Genomic DNA, 20,523 nt, shown 5'->3' with positions numbered 1-20,523 from the left:
GTTTCTCTGGTGTGTGGAACAGTGGAACTGTGTTCTCTGGAGCGATGGAGTTCCTCTGGTGTGTGGAACAGTGCAACTGTGTTCTCTGGAGCGATGGGGTTCCTCTGGTGTGTGGAACAGTGGAACTGTGTTCTCTGGAGTGATGGGGTTCCTCTGGTGTGTGGAACAGTGGAACTGTGTTCTCTGGAGTGATGGAGTTCCTCTGGTGTGTGGAACAGTGGAACTGTGTTCTCTGGAGTGATGGGGTTCCTCTGGTGTGTGGAACAGTGGAACTGTGTTCTCTGGAGTGATGGAGTTCCTCTGGTGTGTGGAACAGTGGAACTGTGTTCTCTGGAGCGATGGGGTTCCTCTGGTGTGTGGAACAGTGGAACTGTGTTCTCTGGAGTGATGGAGTTCCTCTGGTGTGTGGAACAGTGGAACTGTGTTCTCTGGAGTAATGGGGTTCCTCTGGTGTGTGGAACAGTGGAACTGTGTTCTCTGGAGTGATGGAGTTCCTCTGGTGTGTGGAACAGTGGAACTGTGTTCTCTGGAGTGATGGGGTTCCTCTGGTGTGTGGAACAGTGGAACTGTGTTCTCTGGAGTGATGGGGTTCCTCTGGTGTGTGGAACAGTGGAACTGTGTTCTCTGGAGAGTGACTGGGGGGCTGTCAGATCCAAGGGCCTGTGACCCCTGTGTGGATGTGCTCCTGGTGCGAGGGGAGGAGGGGGATTAGTGAAAGGTCGTGTTCTCCTTCTCACTTTATTCACATGAAGCCAGAGGGTTGCTCCGTTTCAGGAAAATCTCATTATTCAACCACAGGGAATTACAGGGAATTTAATCTGATTCTCCCAAACACACACACACACACACACTCACACACACATCTGCTGGAGACACATACCCACACAACATCTGAGTGTTGTAGGGAAATGATATTGTCTGTATTTCAGAATATATTTATCTCACTGCACTGTGATCTACTCTGTATTAGACTCATGTGCAGCTGCTCCAGAACTTACACACACTGTCAGCACCACTGACCCTCTCCCAAACGAAGGGATACGCACTAACCCATGAATGTTTCTTTGGGCTCTATGACACTACCCCAGACAGCCCCCTAGTGCCACTCACAGAGGTCAGGGAGGGGTTAGTCTCGCAGTGCCAGAGTCTCTAGGGAGGGTCTAGTACCTTTCACCATTTAACGTGGCAAACATCCGGCCACTACAGCAGAAACCTAAAGCTGACCATGCGAAAGGACCAATCACAGTTATTTTGGCAGACTCCTGACAGTGAGGCCAGGTTAGTGCACTGAAAACATCACACTCTCCTTCAACTTGTGGACGGAGACAAGCGAGGGGTTAATCAGGGGCAAGATGGGCACTGGGCACTTGGTGTTTTAGTGCCACCATGGAGACTAGGGTCATGTTACCATGGAAACTGTTGCAGCGTTAATGGAAACGGGAGTAGTGTTACCATGGAAATAGGAGTTGGGTTACAATGGAAATGAGTGAAATATATTAATATGGGAATGGGTGTAGTGTAACCATGGATATGAGTGCTGTTAATATGGACATGGGTAAAGTGTAAACATGGAAATTAATGTAGCGTTACCATGGAAATTTGTGAATGGTTACCATCGAAATGGATATAGTGTAACCATGGAGACTAGGGTAGCATTGCCATGGAAACTGTTGCAGAGTAGTAACCATGGGAATGGGAGTAGTGTTAGCATGGGTGTAGCGTTGTCATGGAAATTAACCCATCAACCCAGAGTGGGTTGTGTCTCAGATGAACCCCCCGCCACCCTGCCCCCCCCCCTTCCCCCACCCTGCTGTTAGTCCGAGAAAATCCTTCCTAAAGTTTAAACACAGGAAAAAGTCCTGCCCTCGGAGTTAGACTTCACCCAGCGGTGAGCTCTGAATAATTAAGGTGGAGTTGAGTTAAGGTGGAGTGAATAATTGATGGAGGTAAGGTGAAGGTAACATGGTGTTTCCTGACCTCCACCGTCTCCGAAACACTTCGGACAGACGTGGGACCGTCTGATACAGGACAAAGGTCAGCCGGGGCACTCCGGGACCAATCCCCTCGCTCCACAGGCCTCAGGAGGCGGGGCTTCAGTTCCAGAGACAGATTGCATTCAGGTGAGTGACTCCTCCACCTGTCAGACTGGCAGCTCTGATCTTATCTGTGTTTGGGCAGAAAGCGGAAAATAAAGAGCACTTTTGATGGAAAGATCAAGACGTGCGTCTGCAAACAGCTCCAACGCGGCTCGTCGTGGCCGGAGTCACGGTTTAGAAATCTGACTGATGTGAGGTCAGGAGAGTGGCTCACAGCTGAGTTTCTCAGGCAGCAGATTGGGTTTAGTTCAGAGGGATCAGTCGGTCACTGCTCAGTGCCGTTAAAGCCATGCTGTAGTTGGAGGTTTGACTCGAGTGCCCTCTCCAGGGCCCTGTGACCGCCTGTGAGTCCCTTAGACTGTGAGCAGAGGGGGGCAGCTTCTGTCTGTGGGAGGCTCACAGACGGTGACTGCACTGTGTCAGAGCTGTGTGAAGCTGGAGGTCCCTCTCTCTGTTCCTGAGGGTGTGAGGTCTTCCTGGAGGCTACTGTTATAAAAGCCCTCTGCCCAAGTGTTGCACTGTGTCCGCACTGCGCTGCCCTCACTAATGACTGTGTGTCTGGGTTTAACCCCTCACTTCCTCCACACTGCAGTGTCTGTAATAGCCCTGACTCTGTGTTCCACACCTTCTCCGGCTGCGGCCCCTGTTTCAGCTCCGGGGCAGAGTTCTCCGAGGCCTGGGCTCCGTGCTCTCCTCCGCTCTGTGTGTGTTTGGGTGTGTGTTCCACAGCTCAGAGGGTTAAGCGCTGTGTTGTTTCTGACCGGACGAGTGAAGCTGGTGATTTGGTGGATTCCAAAACACATGGAATTTTAATTCATGTCTCTTTAAGTGCATTATAGCCACAAGATTAAAACCACTGCGGGTGAAGTGAGTAGCACTGATCTGTTACAGCGCCCCCTATAGAGGGTGTGGGTGTAAATCAGGAAGTTAGTAAAAGGTCAGTTCTTGAGGTCAATGTTGGAGAAGAAATGGTCTGTGAAAGGATCTGAGGACCACACAATGCAGTGTGTGTGTGTGTTTGTGTGTAATTGTGCATGTGAATGTGTGTGTGTGCGTGTGTGTGTGTGTGCATGTGTGTGTGTGTTTGTGTGTGTGTGCTTGTGTGTAATTGTGCATGTGAATGTGTGTGCGTGTGTGTGTGTTTGTGTGTGTGGGCTTGTGTGTAATTGTGCATGTGAATGTGTGTGTGTGTGTGCGTGTGTGTGCATGTGTGTGTGCGTGCGTGTGTGTGTGTGTTTGTGTGTAATTGTGCATGTGAATGTGTGAGCATGTGTGTGTGTGTGTGTGTGTGTGTGTGTAATTGTGCATGTGAATGTGTGAGCGTGTGTGTGCGTGTGCGTGTGTGTGTGTTTTTGCGTGTGTGTGCGTGTGTGCGTGTGTGTTTAATGTTATAACTCTAACTGAATAACTACAGGAAAGAACTGAACCCCAGAGTTCAGAGGAAATTAAAGTGGACTCTGCTGCCCCCGTGCGGTCAAATAAAGAACATTCACCAAAACGTCTAAAAACTCCTCTAATTCAGTGTTAGAGACAGTGTCCCAGAGAGAGCTCGGGTTTTAAATCGTCCACTGTTCACCACTAAGCTGTGATATAATGAAAATAAATAAATACATTTATTATAATACAATGTTAAATAATTATAAAAATATGGCAAAATATCAACATTAATCAAGTCCAATATATTTGTATAGTGCTCTTTAAAACCAGACTGTGTCACAAAACTGCTTTACAGACATCAAAATATAAAACAAAAAATAATTCATTCACTGTCTGTAACCTTTATCCAGTTCAGAGCGCGGGGGATCTGGAGCCTACAAAGAATCACTGGACGCAAGGTGGGAACACACCCTGGAGAGGGCGCCAGTCCTTCACAGGGTGACACACACTCACACATTCACTCACACCTGCGGACACTTTTGAGTCTCCAGTCCACCTACCAACCTGTTTTTGTAGCGTGGGAGGAAACCAGAGCACCTGGAGGAAACCCACACAGACACAGAGAGAACACACCACACTCCTCACAGACAGTCACCCGGAGGAAACCCACACAGACACAGAGAGAACACACCACACTCCTCACAGACAGTCACCTGGAGGAAACCCACACAGACACAGAGAGAACACACCACACTCCTCACAGACAGTCACCCGGAGGAAACCCACACAGACACAGAGAGAACACACCACACTCCTCACAGACAGTCACCCGGAGGAAACCAACACAGACACAGAGAGAACACACCACACTCCTCACAGACAGTCACCCGGAGGAAACCAACACAGACACAGAGAGAACACACCACACTCCTCACAGACAGTCACCCGGAGGAAACCCACGCAGACACAGAGAGAACACACCACACTCCTCACAGACAGTCACCCGGAGGAAACCCACACAGACACAGGGAGAACACACCACACTCCTCACAGACAGTCACCCGGAGGAAACCCACACAGACACAGAGAGAACACACCACACTCCTCACAGACAGTCACCTGGAGGAAACCCACACAGACACAGAGAGAACACACCATACTCCTCACAGACAGTCACCCGGAGGAAACCCACACAGACACAGAGAGAACACACCACACTCCTCACAGACAGTCACCCGGAGGAAACCCACACAGACACAGAGAGAACACACTACACTCCTCACAGACAGTCACCTGGAGGAAACCCACACAGACACAGAGAGAACACACCATACTCCTCACAGACAGTCACCCGGAGGAAACCCACACAGACACAGAGAGAACACACCACACTCCTCACAGACAGTCACCCGGAGGAAACCCACACAGACACAGAGAGAACACACTACACTCCTCACAGACAGTCACCCGGAGGAAACCCACACAGACACAGAGAGAACACACTACACTCCTCACAAACAGTCACCCGGAGGAAACCCACACAGACATAGGGAGAACACATCACACTCCTCACAGACAGTCACCCAGAGGAAACCCACACAGACACAGGGAGAACACACCACACTCCTCACAAACAGTCACCCGGAGGAAACTCACACAGACATAGGGAGAACACACCACACTCCTCACAGACAGTCACCCGGAGGAAACCCACACAGACACAGAGAGAACACACCACACTCCTCACAAACAGTCACCCAGAGGAAACCCACACAGACACAGGGAGAACACACCACACTCCTCACAGACAGTCACGTGGAGGAAACCCACACAGACACAGAGAGAACACACCACACTCCTCACAGACAGTCACCCGGAGAAAACCCACACAGACACAGAGAGAACACACCACACTCCTCACAAACAGTCACCCGGAGGAAACCCACACAGACACAGAGAGAACACACCACACTCCTCACAGACAGTCACCCGGAGGAAACCCACACAGACACAGAGAGAACACACCACACTCCTCACAGACAGTCACCCGGAGGAAACCCACACAGACACAGAGAGAACACACCACACTCCTCACAGACAGTCACCCAGAGGAAACCCACACAGACACAGAGAGAACACACCACACTCCTCACAGACAGTCACCCGGAGGAAACCCACACAGACACAGAGAGAACACACCACACTCCTCACAGACAGTCACCCGGAGGAAACCCACGCAGACACAGAGAGAACACACCACACTCCTCACAGACAGTCACCCGGAGGAAACCCACACAGACACAGAGAGAACACACCACACTCCTCACAGACAGTCACCCGGAGGAAACCCACACAGACACAGAGAGAACACACCACACTCCTCACAGACAGTCACCCGGAGGAAACCCACACAGACACAGGGAGAACACACCACACTCCTCACAAACAGTCACCCGGAGGAAACTCACACAGACATAGGGAGAACACACCACACTCCTCACAGACAGTCACCCGGAGGAAACCCACACAGACACAGAGAGAACACACCACACTCCTCACAGACAGTCACCCGGAGGAAACCCACACAGACACAGAGAGAACACACTACACTCCTCACAAACAGTCACCCGGAGGAAACCCACACAGACACAGGGAGAACACACCACACTCCTCACAGACAGTCACCCGGAGGAAACCCACGCAGACACAGAGAGAACACACCACACTCCTCACAGACAGTCACCCGGAGGAAACCCACGCAGACACAGAGAGAACACACCACACTCTTCACAGACAGTCACCCGGAGGAAACCCACGCAGACACAGAGAGAACACACCACACTCCTCACAGACAGTCACCCGGAGGAAACCCACACAGACACAGGGAGAACACACCACACTCCTCACAGACAGTCACCCGGAGGAAACCCACGCAGATACAGGGAGAACACACCACACTCCTCACAGACAGTCACCCGGAGGAAACCCACACAGACATAGGGAGAACACACCACACTCCTCACAAACAGTCACCTGGAGGAAACACAATTCAGGACCCTGAAGCTGTGACAGAGACACTACCTGCAGCTCCACTGTGACGCCCCATAACAAAAATTGCAAAGTAACAATAAATAACTGCAGCTGAAGGCGACAGCGGCAGGAAAAACTCCCTCGAAGCTTAAGGAAGAACCTTGGGACAAACCGAGACTGACTGTGGACACTCAACTCAAACACTTTATAACAGAGATTTAGTCTAAGTCTTCTCTTGACTCCACAGGGTGCGAGGCACTCCCGCGCTTAAGGGCAAGGCCTCCCTGTTCCTCCAGATGAGAGTGTTACCTCTGGTCAGTGGTCAGGGGTTGCTCAGGGTCCGGGGGCTGGGTGTGGGGTATCAGCAGAAATGTGGCTCATGTGAGAGTTTAATTAAAAAAAAAAGAACTCAGTAGAAATCCTTAAGGAATCACTGTGTGCTATTGTTATTTTGTAAAAATGACTGACTGCAACTGTAATGGGCCCAGAGTTAAGCCAGAGTTCTCCGATTTGATCTGATCATTGATTTCTCCACTTTTCTCGGCTTGATTTTGGGGAAAAAGCATTGGCTGTGCTTTTATTAAACGCAGCGTCTTGTGATGGAATAGAGTCACAGTTTCATCAGAGATTTCACACGTCTCTAAGAGCGAGGAGAAAGGAGGCGGACGGGACTCGTCACTGACCCTCTCCTGGTCACAAGACGCCGGCTCGGGGGGAAGTGATCAGACACACTGCGGTTGGCTTTTAGCTTTTGGCTCAGCTCTAAATTCCTCTGCCTTTTTAAAATGTATCTGAACAAATAATGAGACACTCCACCTTTAACTGCTTTTATCTGGAGGTTTATTACGACTGTGACTCTGAATTACACAGAAAACAACAGCACAGACACCGTCCTCTCAGCGGTTACCTACAGGTTTTACTCTAAACACAATTATTACAGAGATATTACAGCAATAAATGAACCAGAATGTAAAGAAATAACGATTATAAGATTAAATATAACATTAAAATGACACCACTGTCCATTCTATCACAGAACCCCCGGTGTCACTGCAGCGCTGAGAATAACCCACCCCCACATCACACCTGCCCTGTGTATGCAGAGCAACAGATGGACTACAGAGTGTGATTGTAAATCTACAGAGTGAACAGTGAGTGGAGGAAAGGTGGTTTTAATGTTATGGCTGACCAGTGTGTGAATACACTTTCAGAAAACAGATAAATGAATGAATGAATCAAGCAGTGTGTTCCCCTCATTGTCTCTAGGGGACGTTCTGCCTGCTCTCTCTCTGCCTCCTCCTCATGTCCAGAGTGAAGAGCAGAGAATGGAGGGATGGAGAGATGGAGGGGTTGTGGAGAAGGAATGGAGGGATGGAGGGATGAATCTTCTCTGTGCTCTGGGCATGGGTTTGTATCAGGAGCAGAATCCTAGAGAAACAGAATAATAAAAGTTTCTCTAATGCTTTCACAGTGGCACTGCACGAGTGACTGGGTGAGTGTGAGTGAGTGAGTGACTGGGTGAGTGTGTGAGTGACTGGGTGAGTGACTGAGTGAGTGTGAGTGACTGAGTGAATGACTGTGTGAGTGAGTGAGTGACGAGGTGAGTGAGTGAGTGAGTGACTGGGTGAGTGTGTGAGCGACTGGGTGAGTGACTGAGTGAGTGTGAGTGACTGAGTGAATGACTGTGTGAGTGAGTGAGTGACGGGGTGAGTGAGTGTGTGAGTGACTGGGTGAGTGTGTGAGTGACTGGGTGAGTGTGTCAGTGACTGGGTGAGTGTGTGAGTGACTGAGTGAATGACTGTGTGAGTGAGTGAGTGACTGGGTGAGTGACTGAGTCGGTGTGAGTGACTTGGTGAGTGTGTGAGTGATGGGGTGAGTGTTTGAGTGACGGGGTGAGTGAGTGAGTGATGGGATGAGTGAGTGAGTGAGTGACGGGATGAGTGGGTGAGTGAGTGAGTGACGGGATGAGTGTGTGGGTGAGTGGGTGAGTGAGTGAGTGACGAGGTGAGTGTGTGAGTGAGTGACTGGGTGATTGTGTGAGCGACTGGGTGAGTGTGTGAGCAACTGGGTGAGTGACTGAGTGAGTGTGTGAGTGACTGAGTGAATGACTGTGATTGAGTGGGTGAATGAGTGAGTAACTGGGTGAGTGTGTGAGTGACTCGGTGGGTGTTAGTGACTGAGTGAGTGTGTGAGTCACTGGGTGAGTGTGTGAGTGACTGGATGAGTGTGTGAGTGACTGGGTGAGTGTGTGAGTGACTGAGTGGTTGTGTGTGACTGGGTGAGTGTGTGAGTGTGTGAGTGACTGGGTGAGTGTGTGAGTGACTGAGTGAATGACTGTGTGAGTGAGTGAGTGACTGAGTGAATGACTGTGTGAGTGAGTGACTGGGTGGGCGTGTGAGTGACTGGGTGAGTGTGTGAGTGACTGAGTGAATGACTGTGTGAGTGAGTGAGTGACTGGGTGAGTGTGTGAGTGACTGAGTGAGTGTGTGAGTGACTGAGTGAATGACTGTGTGAGTGAGTGAGTGACTGTGTGAGTGAGTGAGTGACTGGGTGAGTGTGCGAGTGACTGAGTGAATGACTGTGTGAGTGATTGTGTGAGTGAGTGAGTGAGTGACTGAGTGGATGTGAGTGACTGAGTGAGTGTGTGAGTGACTGGGTGAATGTGTGAGTGACTTGGTGAGTAACTGAGTGGGTGTGAGTGACTGTGTGAGTGACTGAGTGAGTGATTGATTGCGTGAGTGAGTGTGTGAGTGAGTGACTGGGTGAGTGAGTGAGTGGGTGTCAGGGTGAGGGTTTGTGACAGGGTGAGTTTAATGAGATTAAGGAGTTTGAAGATATTGAAAATGTTAATGAAGTTGTGGATGTTGATGAGGTTGAACATGAGTGAGTGAGTGAGTGAGTGATTGTGTGAGTGACTGGGTGAGTGAGTGAGTGATGGGGTGAGTGAGTGAGTGACGGGATGATTGAGTGAGTGAGTTATGGGATGAGTGGTTGAGTGAGTGAGTGACTGGGTGAGTGGGTGGGTGAGTGAGTGAGTGACGGGATGAATGTGTGAGTGACTGGGTGAGTGTGTGAGCAACTGGGTAAGTGACTGAGTGAATGACTGTGTGAGTGAGTGAGTGACTGGGTGAGTGTGTGAGTGACTGAGTGGGTGTGAGTGACTGAGTGAGTGTGAGAGTCACTGGGTGAGTGTGTGAGTGACTGAGTGAATGACTGGGTGAGTGTGTAAGTGACTGGGTGAGTGTGTGAGTGACTGAGTGGTTGTGTGTGACTGGGTGAGTGTGTGAGTGAGTGACTGGGTGATTGTGTGAGCGACTGAGTGAATGACTGCGTGAGTGAGTGAGTGACTGGGTGAGTGTGTGAGTGACTGAGTGAATGACTGTGTGAGTGAGTGAGTGACTGGTTGAGTGTGTGAGTGACTGAGTGAATGACTGTGTGAGTGAGTGAGTGACTGGGTGAGTGTGTGAGTGACTGAGTGAATGACTGTGTGAGTGAGTGAGTGACTGGGTGAGTGACTGAGTGGATGTGAGTGACTGAGTGAGTGTGTGAGTGACTTGGTGAGTAACTGAGTGGGTGTGAGTGACTGAGTGGGTGTGAGTGACTGAGTGAGTGTGTGAGTGACTGGGTGAGTGTGTGAGTGAGTGACTGGGTGAGTGTGTGAGCGACTGGGTGAGTGTGTGAGTGACTGAGTGGGTGTGAGTGACTGAGTGAGTGACTGGGTGAGTGTGTGAGTGAGTGACTGGGTGAGTGTGTGATTGAGTGATTGGGTGAGTGAGTGACTGGGTGAGTGAGTGTGTGAGTGAGTGAGTGTGTGAGTGTGTGAGTGAGTGACTGGGTGAGTGTGTGAGCGACTGGGTGAGTGTGTGAGTGACTGAGTGGGTGTGAGTGACTGAGCGAGTGTGTGAGTGACTGGGTGAGTGTGTGAGTGAGTGACTGGGTGAGTGTGTGAGCGACTGGGTGAGTGTGTGAGTGACTGAGTGGGTGTGAGTGACTGAGCGAGTGTGTGAGTGACTGGGTGAGTGTGTGAGTGAGTGACTGGGTGAGTGTGTGAGCGACTGGGTGAGTGTGTGAGTGACTGGCTGAGTGTGTGAGTGAGTGATTGGGTGAGTGAGTGTGTGAGTGAGTGACTGGGTGTCAGGGTGAGGGTTTGTGACAGGGTAAGTTTAATGAGATTAAGGAGTTTGAAGATATTGAAAATGTTAATGAAGTTGTGGATGTTGATGAGGTTGAACTTGATGAGGTTAGCGAGGTTGAGGAGGATGAGGGCCATGAGGTTGAAGTTGGGGAGGTTAATGTGGTTAAGCTCGAGGAGGAGGATGAGGTTTAGGACGTTGAGGTCAGTCAGGTTAATGAGGTTGTGATTGATGAGGTTAGTAAGGTTGAATTTTTGAGGATAGCGAGGTTGAGGATGTTCTTACTTGTGCTGTACACTTCTGCGGACGCTGGAAACTATGATCCGCAGGAGGAAGAGCAGCATGTGTTTCAGGTCCTGCCAAAGCCAATAGACGGACAGATAGGCGTACAGGACCCACGGCTCCACCCTGAGGACAACACAGGTAACACCATCAGGGCTAAAGGTTAAAGGTACAGTCAGTCATTTACACCAACAGCACCTGGCTATTGATAATTACCACTGATCCCTTATCACATCGTCACCTGTGTTCTCTCCAGGGAAACTTTAGCGGCTGTTTGTTTTTGAATGGACTTGTCATCCCTGAAGAACAGGTTTGTTGGTATTTGTTGGTATTTTGTAAGTGGATATTAACTCTGGATGCTGATTGGTTGAGTACCTGTGGATGAAGGCAGTCGTAGCCCAGATGGTTAGCGTTAGCGGTAGCAGCAGGTAAGGCAGGGCTCGCGGCGGCAGGTAAACATTGAGGAGGCTGATCATCCCCAGGTGAGCCACAATGTTACACATCAGCACTGGAAAACACAGAGGGTTTAATCACTGAGCATAGCAACCATAGCAACCACATCAGATACAAGAGCAACCTAGCCACCACATGGAAACCACAGTAACTGCCTGGGAAACCACAGCCACAGCCTAGCAACCACCTGGTACATCATAGCAACGTCCTACCAACCACCTGGAATACCATAGCAACAACCTGGAACACTTCAGATTTATTTAAATAATAATAAAAAAAATCCCAATTAATTTTTTAACAACAAATAACAATTAATTTAAAACTGATGTAACGTTATCATAGGTTTCACTTGTAGTTTTAATTTTAAAAACATAAAACACAAATACACATTTCAAAGAAGTAAAATCTAATTATTTATACAAATCTATAAAGTGAGGATTATTACAGAAACAGAGCTGGTTTGATTATTATGGTCTAGTTCTCTATTAAAAACCAGTAAAACTGCATTCTACATTGTTTCAAGTTCATTTAAAAGCTCCTTTTTAAAATATATTTGGAAACGAATGCTTCAAATAATAAAAGTAACTTCAAATATTTTATGGCTTTTTTCTGGAGGAAATGACATCATAAAATGTAGGTCAGGTGACACTGGGACAAACCACAGTGGATTTTTCAGAAAGAAGTGAGAGTCACTCCCTCATTTTTTAAAGAAACTTTCAGAAATGATCCGACTCTGAGGTGAATTTTAGAATAAACAAATATCTTTTTGATCTTTGTGAATTAATGTTGAATCTAGTGATGCTCCTCTCTGTCGGACTGCTGTCAGTTGTGAATATTGTGTCTGTGGTTTGTCTGATATTTCATCTTCCAGCTGAATCAGGGACTGAATAAAACCACTTAAAACAAGCAAAACTTCTTCTAGAGATGTGTTTATTCCTGGGGCAGTGTTCACTCTGACCACACGATGAGGAACATCAGATAAACCAAGAAGAAGTCTAATGATTTCACATAAAAAGTCAAATACCATAACTGTTATGATTTTTCTAAATTATTTACTGTAAATCGAAATATATCCAATGGCATTTTGCTTATTGCATGTGTTTGATAAAGTTCCTCTAACGTTATTTTTAAACCTGTTTAATATGACTTTACATTAAAATAATTATCGTAAATAACTGACCTTCCAGTGACTGTCCAGGATTAAAGCTGCTGACTGTGTCCAGAGGAAACACACGGGAGGGTTGTTCCACGGTGACCACTTTAAGAGGTCCCTCCAAAGGGAGCTCCTCAAGATTCACCTCATGTTCCCTGTCTTCTGTGGCTTCTAGATCAGGGAGAACCCACTCTTTCGGTTCCACCGTAATAACTCGCTGCAGCTCTGAGACTAAAGTGGGATACGGCCGGACACAACCTGCACAACACCACGACAAGGTCACACAGCACTCAAGACGGAGGAAGAAACACGTCATGAAAACTCCCCTGTTCAGAGCCCCTCAACCCACACACTGTGAAACAAGACCCCAGTCAGTTTACTGAGCGCTGCCTGAGTCAGAAACACAGGATAAAACGAGTCGTTCTGATTCTGCTCTGCTTCTGATGTCAAGTGCAGAGACTTTAGAATGGCCCCGCCCCCTCGTCTGAGTCTGTCCAATCACAGCGTTGGACCCGTGTTTATGTGAGAGAACTGAGTAAAAACAGAGGGGGGTCACATTTAAAAGCTGTTTTTGTGGATAAGAGTTTTCTGACATGTGTAAACCCTAGTGGTTTTATATTTAATATTCAAATATAAATAAAGATTCCAGACATACGTCTGTGCTGCAGGAAGAAGAGTGTGTCCTGGTATCCGCTGTAGAACGCTTTATTTACAGCCTGCAAACAAACACAAGACAACCTCAAGAGTGTGGTTTTGCAAAATTAAGATCAGTGCATGTTTAGGGTGTTAACTCCTTTCTCCTTTAAATATAATCCTCTGGGTGATGTAAACACTACGATAGACACTGGAAGTGAATGGAGCCAGACGTCCTCCTCTAAAAGCCCCTCACAGAAAGAGAGGACAGTAGACAGTGGGGGACAGTAGACAGTGGAGGTGAATGGAGCCAGACGTCCTCCTCTAAAAGCCCCTCACAGAAAGAGAGGACAGTAGACAGTGGGGGACAGTAGACAGTGGAGGTGAATGGAGCCAGACGTCCTCCTCTAAAAGCCCCTCACAGAAAGAGAGGACAGTAGACAGTGGGGGACAGTAGACAGTGGAGGTGAATGGAGCCAGACGTCCTCCTCTAAAAGCCCCTCACAGAAAGTGAGGACAGTAGACGGTGGGGGACAGTGGACAGTGCAGGTGAATGGAAGCAGACGTCCTCCTCTAAAAGCCCCTCACAGAAAGTGAGGACAGTAGACGGTGGGGGACAGTGGAAGTGAATGGAGCCAGACGTCCTCCTCTAAAAGCCCCTCACAGAAAGTGAGGACAGTAGACGGTGGGGGACAGTGGACAGTGCAGGTGAATGGAAGCAGACGTCCTCCTCTAAAAGCCCCTCACAGAAAGTGAGGACAGTAGACGGTGGGGGACAGTGGAAGTGAATGGAGCCAGACGTCCTCCTCTAAAAGCCCCTCACAGAAAGTGAGGACAGTAGACGGTGGGGGACAGTGGACAGTGGAGGTGAATGGAAGCAGACGTCCTCCTCTAAAAGCCCCTCACAGAAAGTGAGGACAGTAGACGGTGGGGGACAGTGGACAGTGGAGGTGAATGGAAGCAGACGTCCTCCTCTAAAAGTCCCTCACAGAAAGTGAGGACAGTAGACGGTGGGGGACAGTGGACAGTGGAGGTGAATGGAAGCAGACGTCCTCCTCTAAAAGCCCCTCACAGAAAGTGAGGACAGTAGATGGTGGGGGACAGTGGACAGTGGAGGTGAATGAAGCCAGACATCCTCCTCTAAAAGCCCCTCACAGAAAGTGAGGACAGTAGATGGTAGGGGACAGTGGAGGTGAATGGAACCAGACGTCCTCCTCTAAAACCCCCTCACAGAAAGTGAGGACAGTAGACGGTGGGGGACAGAGGACAGTGTAGGTGAATGGAACCAGACGTCCTCCTCTAAAAGCCCCTCACAGAAAGTGAGGACAGTAGACGATGGGGGACAGAGGACAGTGGACAGTGGAGGTGAATGGAAGCAGACGTCCTCCTCTAAAAGCCCCTCACAGAAAGTGAGGACAGTAGACGGTGGGGGACAGTGGACAGTGGAGGTGAATGGAAGCAGACGTCCTCCTCTAAAAGTCCCTCACAGAAAGTGAGGACAGTAGACGGTGGGGGACAGTGGACAGTGGAGGTGAATGAAAGCAGACGTCGTCCTCTAAAAGCCCCTCACAGAAAGTGAGGACGGGGGACAGGGGACAGTGGAGGTGAATGGAAGCAGACGTCCTCCTCTAAAAGCCCCTCACAGAAAGTGAGGACGGGGGACAGGGGACAGTGGAGGTGAATGGAAGCAGACGTCCTCCTCTAAAAGCCCCTCACAGAAAGTGAGGACAGTAGACGGTGGGGGACAGTGGACAGTGGAGGTGAATGGAAGCAGACGTCCTCCTCTAAAAGCCCCTCACAGAAAGTGAGGACAGTAGACGGTGGGGGACAGTGGACAGTGTAGGTGAATGAAGCCAGACGTCCTCCTCTAAAAGCCCCTCACAGAAAGTGAGGACAGTAGATGGTGGGGGACAGTGGACAGTGGAGGTGAATGAAGCCAGACATCCTCCTCTAAAAGCCCCTCACAGAAAGTGAGGACAGTAGACGGTAGGGGACAGTGGAGGTGAATGGAACCAGACGTCCTCCTCTAAAACCCCCTCACAGAAAGTGAGGACAGTAGACGGTGGGGGACAGAGGACAGTGTAGGTGAATGGAACCAGACGTCCTCCTCTAAAAGCCCCTCACAGAAAGTGAGGACAGTAGACGGTGGGGGACAGTGGACAGTGTAGGTGAATGGAACCAGACGTCCTCCTCTAAAAGCCCCTCACAGAAAGTGAGGACAGTAGACGGTGGGGGACAGGGGACAGTGGAGGTGAATGGAAGCAGATGTCCTCCTCTAAAAGCCCCTCACAGAAAGTGAGGACAGTAGACGGTGGGGGACAGTAAACGGTGGGGGACACAAGGCTGGTGTCTGAGTGTAGTTTGGAGAAGAGTGTAGTGTTTAAACCCAGTCCTGATGGAGAGGGATGGGCAGGGCGCTGGGGGACAGATGTCCACTGTCTTCCATCATCATCATCATCTTCATCACTCCACAGAGGCTCTGTAGATGCTGGAGGAGCTGGAGGAGGAGGAGGAGGTGGAGAGGGAAAAAAAGCCGGGAGTGTGTTGGAGACGTGGAGACGCCTGGTTTCATTCACCTCCACTGGAGAGAAATGAGTCTCTACCGCCCTCCACTGGATTCTTTAAAGCTACAGTCTGTCATTTTCTACATTGCACTAATCCTGTAATAAACATGGTCGCCCCCTTGTGGAGGACCCTCTCCATGGAGCATAAACCAGTCCTTTTACCTTGTTGGGGGTAGAAATGACTGATAAAGGTAGCACCTGTAAGGCCTACCTCCCAGTCCCGGGGGAAGAGGGCGTTGGCGACTCTGATGAAGTTGGGGAACGTGGCCTGGACAGAGAGGTGATTAACCACCAGCTCACAGAAGACTGTGGATTTATCAGAGGGACAGATGTCCACGTCTCCAGCGAAGGGACAGACAGTCAGCGTGGGACAGGAGTCCTGAGTCGGCTGGATATTCGTCAAACCTCCGTCCATGTAATACTGGAGCAGTCACATCTTTGTCTTATTATTGTTGTTGTTTTTAGTTTTGTGTTTATATTGTTATTAAAATATTATAAAGTATAAGAAGATAGAAGCTTTACACACCACTCCTTTATATCGAGGAGGAATCATCCCACAGAAAACCGGCACAAAACAGCTACACAGCAGAGCCTTAAACAACAAGAAAACATCTCATCAGACACTCCCCGGCCACTTTATCAGAAACACCCCCCCTCTACTGACACTCACTGGCCACTTTATCAGAAACACCCCCCTCTACTGACACTCACTGGCCACTTTATCAGAAACACCCCCCCTCTACTGACACTCACTGGCCACTTTATCAGAAACACCCCCCCTCTACTGACACTCCCCGGCCACTTTATCAGAAACACCCCCCCCTCTACTGACAGTCACTGGCCACTTTATCAGAAACACCCCCCTCTACTGACACTCACTGGCCACTTTATCAGAAACACCCCCCTCTACTGACACTCACTGGCCACTTTATCAGAAACACCCCCCTCTACTGACACTCACTGGCCACTTTATCAGAAACACCCCCCTCTACTGACACTCACTGGCCACTTTATCAGAAACACCCCCCCTCTACTGACACTCACTGGCCACTTTATCAGAAACACCCCCCCTCTACTGACACTCCCCGGCCACTTTATCAGAAACACCCCCCCCTCTACTGACAGTCACTGGCCACTTTATCAGAAACACCCCCCTCTACTGACACTCACTGGCCACTTTATCAGAAACACCCCCCCTCTACTGACACTCCCCGGCCACTTTATCAGAAACACACCCCCCTCTACTGACACTCCCCGGCCACTTTATCAGAAACACACCCCCCTCTACTGACACTCACTGGCCACTTTATCAGAAACACCCCCCTCTACTGACACTCCCCGGCCACTTTATCAGAAACACCCCCCCTCTACTGACACTCACTGGCCACTTTATCAGAAACACCCTCCCTCTACTGACACTCACTGGCCACTTTATCAGAAACACCCCCCTCTACTGACACTCACTGGCCACTTTATCAGAAACACCCCCCTCTACTGACACTCACTGGCCACTTTATCAGAAACACCCCCCCCTCTACTGACACTCACTGGCCACTTTATCAGAAACACCCCCCTCTACTGACACTCACTGGCCACTTTATCAGAAACACCCCCCTCTACTGACACTCACTGGCCACTTTATCAGAAACACCCCCCCTCTACTGACACTCACTGGCCACTTTATCAGAAACACCCCCCCCTCTCTACTGACAGTCACTGGCCACTTTATCAGAAACACCCCCCTCTACTGGCCACTTTATCAGAAATACATGGGGGTGGGGGGTCTGTACCTTGATGAGGTCCTCTTTGGAGTGGAACTCCGAGACCAGGATGTTGTGTCCGTCCGGGAGGCGTGTCATGGAGATGTGGAGCCGGCCGTTAGCCAATCTGTGAGCGTTGTTGGGCAGGGTTTGTCTCAAGACTCGCTCTAGTTGGTTAAACCGAGAAAACCCAAAGCTTTGTCTTCGAGTGAAGGACAGGATCTCGTCTCGCACGTGCCCTGGGGACAAGACGGACACTAGGTGTCAGTATAAAGCCAGTTTAACCGGATGAATCGAGATATTTTGCGGTACCTCAAAACATTTCTTGAAGCTAAACTCTGATATTGCTATGGTTTTCGTAGTGGGTACTACGGTGTTGCTAGGTCGTTGCTATGGCCTTTAAATTGGTTGCAAGTAGAACAAAGGCAGAATCAGGATCAAAGATAGATCCTAAACACACTAGGGCTGGGCGATACGGCCATAAAATAATATCACAATATTTCAGGGTATTCTGGCGATAATGATATTTTTGGCAATGAAACATACTTTTATCATTTTCAGGAAAACTATACAGCAACAAAATAAATATATTAATAATAATTATATTAAATTAATTAAATATTTAATTTGATATGTATTCATTTATATGTGTGTGTGTGTGTGTGTGTGTGTGTGTGTGTGTGTTAAAGTTTTATCTGCAATATTTTCACACATTCAGAAGAAAAAACAAGAAAGTTTAAAGATTTGTTTATTTTGTAACCAACAGTAATTTACTGAGATTGTGACCCCCTCCACACGACTGAAGCCACTTCCCTTTCCTCTGCCTCAGAGCCTCTCTCCACCGTCCTTCACTGCGTCTAAACGCCTCGTGTAAAGAGTGTGTGGTGTGTTGCAGGTAACTGCATGACGTCATTAACGTAAACAGCTCAGAACATCTCTGTTAGCACCAGATTAATTTTTGTAATTTAAAAAATATTGTGATATTATCGCGGACGCTGCGAATCGGCACAGCCCTAAAACTGATTTTTCCAAAAGAATCTGTGTTTCTCTCCTTCACAAAACACAAACAATGAAATAAACACAGCAGACGAACAGACGAACCTATATCTGCTCCGCACGCCACCGCTGCCGCCACCAGTGACCCCGCCGACGCTCCGTAGAACCTCGGCGCTTGGAGGAGAACCCAGGGAGCATTATCCAGAAGTCCCTGGACCACCCCCAGCTGGTAGGTGGCTAGATATCCCGACCCTGAGAAAGACACGGACATGGGCTCGTCTCGGAAGGACATTTTTAAATCCTAATTAAATCCTCAAACCTGGAGCGTCCCGATCAGTGTGGCGTGTCCAAAATGAACCTGGGGTGTCTTGACCAGTCTGGATTACCCTGATCACAATGGAGTGTCCCAACAACTCTGCAGCGTCCTGTTAAATCTGCAGGGCTCTTACCCCCCTCTCAGTGTTTCATCAACAGCTCCACAAATAAAAGTCCCTCAATGAAATGAATTTATTCCACGAGATGAGATTAGAAACGCTTAATGTCCCTGACATCAACCTCCGAGTGGGAGGAGGACAGTTACGTAACTGAGATAAAGACTGCTCTGTCTCCATGACTTCATTACTCTCTCTAGATTTTATCTACACTTTACAACACAGAGAGATGTGTCCCTATTTACTGTCTCACTCCAGAGAACACAGTTCCACTGTTCCACACACCAGGGGAACCCCATCACTCCAGAGAACACAGTTCCACTGTTCCACACACCAGGGGAACCCCATCACTCCAGAGAACACAGTTCCACTGTTCCACACACCAGGGGATCCCCATCACTCCAGAGAACACAGTTCCACTGTTCCACACACCAGGGGAACCCCATCACTCCAGAGAACACAGTTCCACTGTTCCACACACCAGGGGATCCCCATCACTCCAGAGAACACAGTTCCACTGTTCCACACACCAGAGGAACTCCATCATTCCAGAGAACACAGTTCCACTGTTCCACACACCAGGGGAACCCCATCACTCCAGAGAACACAGTTCCACTGTTCCACACACCAGGGGAACCCCATCAATCCAGAGAACACAGTTCCACTGTTCCACACACCAGGGGAACCCCATCACTCCAGAGAACACAGTTCCACTGTTCCACACACCAGGGGAACCCCATCAATCCAGAGAACACAGTTCCAGTGTTCCACACACCAGAGGAACCCCATCACTCCAGAGAACACAGTTCCACTGTTCCACACACCAGAGGAACTCCATCACTCCAGAGAACACAGTTCCACTGTTCCACACACCAGAGGAACCCCATCACTCCAGAGAACACAGTTCCACTGTTCCACACACCAGAGGAACTCCATCACTCCAGAGAACACAGTTCCACTCTTCCACACACCAGAGGAACTCCACAGAGGGTTAAATGTAAATTAAACAATGCAATCATTTGTAAATAATTTAAACATGTTATTTATTTCATAACAGTACAAAGAAAATAAATATTTTTAATATATGTGCCCATTGATTGCCTGAATGATCCAAAACAGTTGAGACAGGGAACAAGAGGTAAAGTTGTGTAATGGTACAAACAAATAAACAAATCAGAGCAAATAATTGGCATGACTGTGTTTAAATAGAGCATCTCAGAGATGTGGAGGGGGTCACTGCTCTGTGAAATCGTGTTGTTTCTCAACTTAAAACAGTACAAAACCTGGGGATTTCATCTACACTGCATTAAAAACTCCAGCAGCACTGCTGTGTCTGATCCACTCTACACCAGCACAACACACACTAACACACCACCACCACGTCAGTGTCACTGCAGCTCTGAGAATGATCCACCACCACATCACACCTGCCCTGTGGGGGTCCTGAGCGCTGAGGAACAGGGGGAAAGGGGAGGAAGAAGTGGTAATAAAGTATGCAGAGCAACAACTGAACTGCTGTTGTGCACCAGTGACGACAGTGGAGCTGAGGAAGGGTGCAGTGAGTGAGTGAGTGAAACAAGGAGGTTGCTTTAAAGGGAACATCTACAATTGTGGC

At 48.9% G+C, this 20,523-nt stretch overlaps 1 protein-coding gene across 1 annotated transcript; it reads right to left on the bottom strand.

The window, feature by feature from the left end:
• Positions 1–7,606: 7,606 nt before the first annotated feature.
• Positions 7,607–18,922, bottom strand: pnpla1 (patatin-like phospholipase domain containing 1). Its single transcript, XM_066673312.1, has 9 exons — positions 18,583–18,922; positions 17,512–17,720; positions 16,248–16,313; positions 15,933–16,142; positions 13,180–13,240; positions 12,552–12,782; positions 11,294–11,426; positions 10,922–11,044; positions 7,607–7,931 (listed from the first exon to the last, which is right to left on the bottom strand). The coding sequence occupies exons 1-9, from the start codon at positions 18,767–18,769 to the stop codon at positions 7,766–7,768; spliced, it is 1,386 nt and encodes a 461-aa protein (XP_066529409.1). The 5' UTR covers positions 18,770–18,922; the 3' UTR covers positions 7,607–7,765.
• Positions 18,923–20,523: the final 1,601 nt, after the last annotated feature.

The sequence above is a fragment of the Hoplias malabaricus genome, chromosome 5 (genome assembly GCF_029633855.1).
Source record: "Hoplias malabaricus isolate fHopMal1 chromosome 5, fHopMal1.hap1, whole genome shotgun sequence".
Classification (NCBI taxonomy): Eukaryota; Metazoa; Chordata; class Actinopteri; order Characiformes; family Erythrinidae; genus Hoplias; species Hoplias malabaricus.
This window is presented reverse-complemented; position numbering and strand designations above follow the sequence as displayed.